This window comes from Nesoenas mayeri (genome assembly GCF_963082525.1).
Source record: "Nesoenas mayeri genome assembly, chromosome: 5".
Lineage (NCBI taxonomy): Eukaryota > Metazoa > Chordata > Aves > Columbiformes > Columbidae > Nesoenas > Nesoenas mayeri.
The window spans coordinates 7,674,749-7,681,917 of NC_137548.1; the positions used below are offsets into that span (position 1 = coordinate 7,674,749).

At 43.4% G+C, this 7,169-nt stretch overlaps 1 protein-coding gene across 2 annotated transcripts in view; it reads right to left on the bottom strand.

Moving 5' to 3' along the window:
- Window positions 1-7,084, bottom strand: part of PPP2R5E (protein phosphatase 2 regulatory subunit B'epsilon) — a 76,859-nt gene extending 69,775 nt beyond the window's left edge. The window contains exons 1-2 of one of the 2 annotated variants that reach the window (XM_080344786.1): window positions 6,453-7,084; window positions 3,506-3,666 (exon numbers count right to left, since the gene is read on the bottom strand). In XM_080344786.1, the coding sequence (XP_080200912.1) occupies window positions 3,506-3,662 (157 nt within the window). In that variant the 5' untranslated portion in view covers window positions 3,663-3,666; window positions 6,453-7,084. Of the gene's footprint in view, window positions 1-3,505; window positions 3,670-6,452 lie in introns of both variants that reach the window. The other variant, XM_080344785.1, reaches the window with a different exon arrangement.
- Window positions 7,085-7,169: the final 85 nt, after the last annotated feature.

The following is a 7,169-nucleotide window of genomic DNA, read 5'->3' on the forward strand; positions in this document are numbered from 1 at the left end:
CCAAGAGTGCCTCAGAAGGCACATCTTATTTTCTAAATACATTAAATGTTTGTTTACAAAAAGATACACACAGACTTTTGTTAATTAAAAAAAAAAAGCCAAAACCAACCAACAGTAAAAACTTAATTTCTCCATACTTTTATTTTTTTTCCTGGAATAAGCAATACTAAAAATTTCAGTTCTTATTACATTTCCTAAATGGTTGGTTATTCTTTAGACTTGTACATCGCATAAAAACATACTGTGTCTTCTACTTCTATTTCCTGAAACATTTTTATTACCAAATGAACAACAATGACACTGACTTATCTGTTTTTGCAACACAGGCATGTATGTTCACAGAAGGCAACAGCCTGCATTAAACCACTACCAAAACAAGCCATTTCACTAGATCTGACTCTGCCCCTGGGGAAAGGAATGAGAGCAGATAAGATGTGACAGATGTGTAGTCACGTCACTTAATACACTACTGGAAGGTGCTCAAATCATTATAATGACAGACATAGTATAAAAACTTGCAAAGAATGGACTAAGCATTTATCTAGTTTTCTGCATACATGATTCGTGTCATCAAAAAGATACTGAAGTCCATAAAAGTGCTATTTGAGAGAAGACAGTATGCAAATGTCAATATGCCATATAGTTATTAACAACAACAACAACAAAGGGGGCACAGCATCTATGTATTTGTCAACAAAGCCCCTTCACTGTGAATATGAAATAAGTCTAAGGTTCAATCTGAGGTCTGTCCTCTAAAACTTTCCTGTACTGAAATATTTCTGGAGGGGTTTAATTAAATTTGAAATTTAGCCAAAACAAAAATTTTAAATAAACTTAACAACTGTAGATCTCCAAACTGATCCCATTTTTATGAGACTTTAAAAAGTTATTTTGCTGAAATCTCTGTTTTTGTTTGAAAGACACAAACAATAAGGATAAAATTGGAAATAATATGGTTACTGGACTGAAGTAACAGGACTAGTCACTTGTTTGAAGGTAACTGAAAACTTAAGAGTTTAAAAGACGAGGACTTTCAGGCAATTGGCCAATAAAAGTAAGAAAAATGCAGAAGAAAATTGTTCCCTCATCTCTTTCAGGTTTTATAATCCTGAATGTTAAAAATATTAATGTAGGTCAATAATATTTCCAAACAGTAGCATGATTTTTAACTGGTAATGTCCCTTCAGCAGGGACCAACACCACTGCTGTTTAAGAACGATTCTTGGGCCTAAATCCTGCAAATTAATCTGCACAGGTAGATCCCTGTGCCTCTGGGAATCCGTATTAAGTCAAAGGGGGAAAACTAACTCACAGGATCAGATTCTTAATTTGAAGCTGGACCACTGTAACTCATTATGACACTAATCATAAATGTCTCACCAACACTCTCTGCTCCCCATCTGTTTGTTTTATCTTATTATAGTTTTATATCTCAATCCATGGGACAAGCTGCAGTAGTCAAATTAAGCACCTGCATATGCCTGTGTTTCTGTAAGACCAGGTCCTCAGGCAAAGGCAAGGTTTTTCTTATGCCTGTGCTCAAGCCTAGTTTATTCCCCGAATGGGACTAAACAATAGAATAATTATAACATAAATGTCTTCATTTTTACAAATACAAATCTCAATGTTTTCCAGTAATCTAGCCATTTAAACCAAAGGACAAACTCCATTAACCTTCTGAAGTATATTTTTAAAGGAAATAACCTGCCCATCAAAAATGACCTGCAGAAGTATAAAACTGAGCTTTAACATTATTTTAACAGAGTATTTGCTTCTTTATCATACTGTAACAAAACAAAAGGGAAAACTCATAAAATAATACTCATTGTGGGCTACAAAGTCAAATCCACTGGCAACAACAGACCCTAAATTGAGACAAGCTGAAGGGGGGGAGCATTCTGGTACAGCACAGAATCATGGAATGGCTTGGGTTGGAAAAGACCCTCAAAGCTCATCCAGTCCAACCCCTGCCATGAGCAGGGACATCTTCACCCAGCTCAGGTTGCTCAGAGCCCCGTCCAGCTTGGCCTGGGATGTCTCCAGGGATGGTTCATCCACCACCTCTGGGCAACCTGAGCCAGGCTCTCACCACCCTCAGTGTAAAAAATTTCTTATGTCTAGCCTGAATTATCACTCCTGGCCTCCTGCTCTTCTACTCTCCTCTATGCTTCCAAGTCGGTCACTGTCAGGCATGATGCAGTGTGGCAAGATGGACCTTACTCTTGACCATGCATGGCCATTTGTGCATTCTTACAGGTATCCCACATAAACAAGCCCCAAATCCTTTAATGACAACTCCACTAGAACTAATCCCAGAATCTTAGTTTTAATTAAAAGGCATATATGAAGGTGTGCAATGTTTTTTGCAACTTCTCTATTCCTATGAAGAAACAGATTTAAGAACTAAACTAAAGTACAATTACACATTTATTACATATTTCAGTACTCTGATTAACAAATCTGTCAAACAGGTAGAGGAAGGAATGTTGGAAATATACTTGCCCACAAAGCAAAAATGGGACAGACATAATATTACATCTATTAAACTTGCTATTTTCCAGAATTATCAGCACCAACCATGCTTGTTTTCACTACTTGTAACAAAACAGAAAAATGGCAATGAAAGAAATTCACAAAACCAAAGAAACCATTGGAGAATTCAGTGTAAAAGAAACCCTTCTGGAAGACGATTCCCCCTTCCTCATCAGACAGACATAATTCTGCGAGGTGCTTTTGGCCCCTGGATCTGTACTGAAATTCAGTGACAACTGGGATTTAGGGGAAGCATTCAAGATATTACAGAAATATTGGCATCTGTTCCAGAGTAGTATGCTAGATCATAATTTTCTTTCCCAAATTAGAGGTTAAATCTGCCAGCAGAAACTCAACCAGAGCTGGGAAACGCAGGCTCTCAAAACAGTAGCGTCTTGCCTAAGACCTGATTGGCATCATCTCTCCTCTTGAGAGGCTGCAGCTCATGGGACTTCTCAATTTCAAAACCCAGGAGAAGGCAGGAGCTTGGAGTTATCCATTCACAAATGCTACAGGAGAGGGTCCCATCTCCCCACTAATAACTTGCCACATGGTATTCAAAATGGGCTGCATTTGGCACCACTGTCATAGGTTTGCAGATCCACGCGTTACAAGGCAAGACCCTAAAAGCCAGTTTCTCTCTGCCCTTACCAAAATTATTGTTCATCTAGGTCAACTGTTGAAGATTCAGAAACTAAAATACTCACACATAGTCTGAGTGCCTTGAAAATTCAAGTCACCGTGCGGGTTAATATCAGCATTTAAAACTTTCAAAAGTATTGCAAACAAGTACCACACCCTCAAGTTACAGATAAAATATTTTGCAGAGCTTAAACACATATATTTCTGGCACGAAACATTTCTCATTGCTGGCAAAATTTCTTTCCAATTTCTGGCAATAGAATACTTTGAGTTTAGAAGTCAGCTGCAGAGTCAAATTGTATTATTAATCAAAAATCATCCTTGATCTTACCTTTTAGCAGAGGCAGGGGAGTTAACTCGATGGGCTTGCCCTGAGACCTAAACTGGGAGGAGCTTTGTGACCTCTTCTGTCTGGCTTTTCTGACGGACTTCCGAGAAAATCCGTCTACTTTATCCACTGATGGAGGAGTAGTTGGTGCTGAGGACATATCCCTACTGAAGGAAAACAAGTGTTACAAACGCATTCCAAATGGGTGCAATGTGTAAAGATTAATCTGAATTTTCCAAATATCTTCCTCTTTCAGCACCACTCTCCTGCTGACACCTCAGCCAGACAGGCTGTTAATAGAGCTAAACCACCAACATATGTACAAATTGTATGGAATAAACTTAATGGAACAGTGTAATAGTTCTTCTTGGTCACTTTTTTATCTGTGTATCCCATTTGCCAAAAATCCTGCAACAAGAAAAATTCAGACCTAATGCCGGCATCATTACTTCAATAGAACTTCATACACCTGTACATACACTTGACACAGGATTGTAGCCTTAAACTATATGTTCTTTGGGACAAAGTAATTTCAAGTCATCCTGCAAGGCACCATGCATGCTAAAGAATGGGTATGCAAAAAGCTGCAAGTGTGTTTTTTGGCATTAAAGTCATCAATATGCATAGGACAAAGAAAAGAGGACGGAGAAAAATTCAGTTTATTTGTCACATCTACATAAAATATTTTACAGAAATATAAGAAAGTAAAGCAAAAAAGTATTGCTATGCATCATGATTTCACTAAAACTGACAAAGTTTACCTATTACTTCTTTATTCTCCATTTTAGAAATACTCAGTTATTTTCTTGTGATTCTCCTTACATATAGTTATTCCACATTCTGGCATTTCTGTAAGAATAGCAGTGTGGCAGCCATAAATGTTCTAAGGGCATAAGCCAGACAAGGTTTGCAGGGAAGAGGCAGAGAGCCAAAAAAGGTTTCTGCAAGCCAAAGTTTGTTTGTTTCCCAACTCTATCAGCTGGTCTAAGAAACAGGCATTGCTTCTTCCTATAACACTTGCCATCGTAATACTCCTGTAGCTGACTCCATACTACTAAGAAATACCAAAAGGAAACAGTTAAACAGTAAATTAATCCATCCAGCGATTGTATTTACCGGCCTTGTCCTGTCTGTTAAAGGCCCATCACATCTTAGTGAAATACATGAGTAATACTTCAGGGAAACAAGATAAGAGGAATTTAGGCCTACGTATTTTGGGCAGCTCTGTGTACAGTTAACTTCACCAGCGTGTGCACCTCTACGGAAATCAACAGAAGTATCTGCATTAATAACATGATCAGCAACAAGAGCAGCTCTGTTGATTCAGGAAGGCCACACGCTCATGCAGAGTTAAGCATTGGCATAAGCATTTGCAGGATCAGGGTCTTAGAACATGTCCTTGGAAAGCATTACTCATCCTCAATGTCTGTTGACTTCGATTACCAAAGCGACCGGTATGCTAAAAGAAGTTGATTCCACAATATACACAAGACTTTTGACTACTTGTTTTATTAAAATATTTGGTTACTCATCTGCTTCATGAATTATTAAATCCATTAAAACAGCTATTATTTGGGTTTGTCTTTTGTAAGACAAGCTTTAGAAAGTATGCCTTATTGCAACAGTGTAAACAAGTTCCAAAAGATAAGAACTGTTTAATACAAAATTACATATATATGCCCTAAATCTATCAAAAATGGAACTATAAACTCCATAGCTTCTTCAAGAGAGAGCATGTGCAGCATCCAGAAGCTGCACTGTGCAGCTGGCATTACAATAATGAAAAAATCTTATTCCATCCTTTTGATTTCTCCTGAGGTATTCTTTCACTACCAACTTATGCTTTCTAAATATAATATACTCTAAGCAACATGAACCTGCACCTTAAACTGGGTTGTTTATCATCTGGGGGAAGGAAAAAAAATGCATCACCAGAGCATTCAGGCCCCAGCCAAGATTAATAAATAAAAAAGTCAGATAAACTGAAATAGAATGGCCTGTAGTTTAGCAACCCACTTCTAAGATTTCAACAGTCCACCAAAAACATACAAACATAAAGTTACCTGTTACATAAACCAAATTCTGCAAATACAGGCAAAAACACATTTGTAAAACCTGAATAGGCTGGCCCTATTTTCATCTCATCAAAAAGAATCCCCTCCTCATCACGTGCATCATTAAAGTGTAACCATTTCTGCAGAAACATTTGCACGCTCTCTCAAATGAGCAAAAAAAAAATAAAATTAAAAAAAAAATAATGGACAGGGACTAAAGTAGATCACTTAAACTGCAGGATCATTGTGTCAGCAAGAAGCTTTACCGACACTTCTGTGCTGTAAATTTAGTAACAGTTTCCCTAACCTGCTTTATAAATTATTAAAATCTAATTCTAATTCAACAAGACTACATCCAGCCTAACAACCTTACAGTAAACACTGATCTTTTTTTCATCTCTCCAAATGAACATTCGCTCCCCCGAATACACTATCACGGGGCGGGGGGGGGGGGGAGGAAGCAAGAGGTTATTTATTGTGTGCGAGGGGGAACGCTGCAAATGCAAGCCACGGCTTCTCGTTTCTTTCAGCAGGGGATCTGGTTTTATTCCGTATTTTGGTAAATACGAAGCCACGCACATCAGATCTGCTGGTTCCCGGGAGTGGGGGGGTGGCGAGTGGACGTGAAAATACCGACGGATCTCACCGGGGAAGGAGCCAGCGGCTCGCTCCCCGCCCGGGGAAGCTGAGATGTAATTAGCTGCCTCCCGCCTGCTGCTCTCGGCTGTCATTTCCAGAAGGGAGCCGCGGAGCACCGCAGCTGGAACATGTCCTCCCCGCAGCCCCTCACCGCCGCCCGGCCCCCCCCGCCCGCCTCGGCCCGCCCGCGCCTCCTCCCCGCACCGCCGCCGCCTCGCCGCTCCCCCGCCGAGCGACGGAGGGAGGGATGGAGTTACCTTGACCCTCCTGGTAGAGAAGCCGGAGACGGGAGGGAGGCGGCGACGGCCTGAGCCGGGCTTGGCGGAGCGCGGCCGATGCCTGGCGGCGGCGGCCCGAGTGTGATACGCGCCGGGCTCGGTCCGTGCCGCGGCGGCGGCGCAGGAGCCTGTAGGCCTCGGCGGCGTTGGCGGCCTCCCCAGCGCAGGGCGGCGTTGGCGGCGGGTTCAGGAGCGGGCGGCTGCTCGGGCTCCGCTCAGTCCCATGCACTCGGCGCGGCCCCTTGCCTGCGATGGCTGCTGCCGCACTCACATTCCCGGCGGAGCCCTGCGGAGGGGCCCTGAGGAGGTGGGGGGGGGGGGGACGCGGGGGGAGCCGAGTGCGGGCCGAGCCGAGGGGGAGCGGCGGGCGCGGTGCGGGCGGCCGCGGGGGGCAGGCCGGGCGGGTGGCGCGGCGGTGCTGCGAGGGGAGGGAAGGCCTCTTCCGCCGGCGGCTGGCTCAGGTGACAGGAGGGGTCCCGGTGGGCGTCGGGGTCGCGCTCCGGTTCGCTCCTATTGTCACTCTCAGCGGGCTCCGGCCATGGCACTCACTCACACACACTCACTCACAACCGAGCGTGCTGCCACCGCCCCCCGGCCCGCGGCCCGCCCCCCGCGCCCGCCCACTGGAGCTGCCGCCGGGACGCGCCGCCTCATTGGCGCCCGCCGCCGCCGCCGGGACAGCCGGGAAAGGGGAGC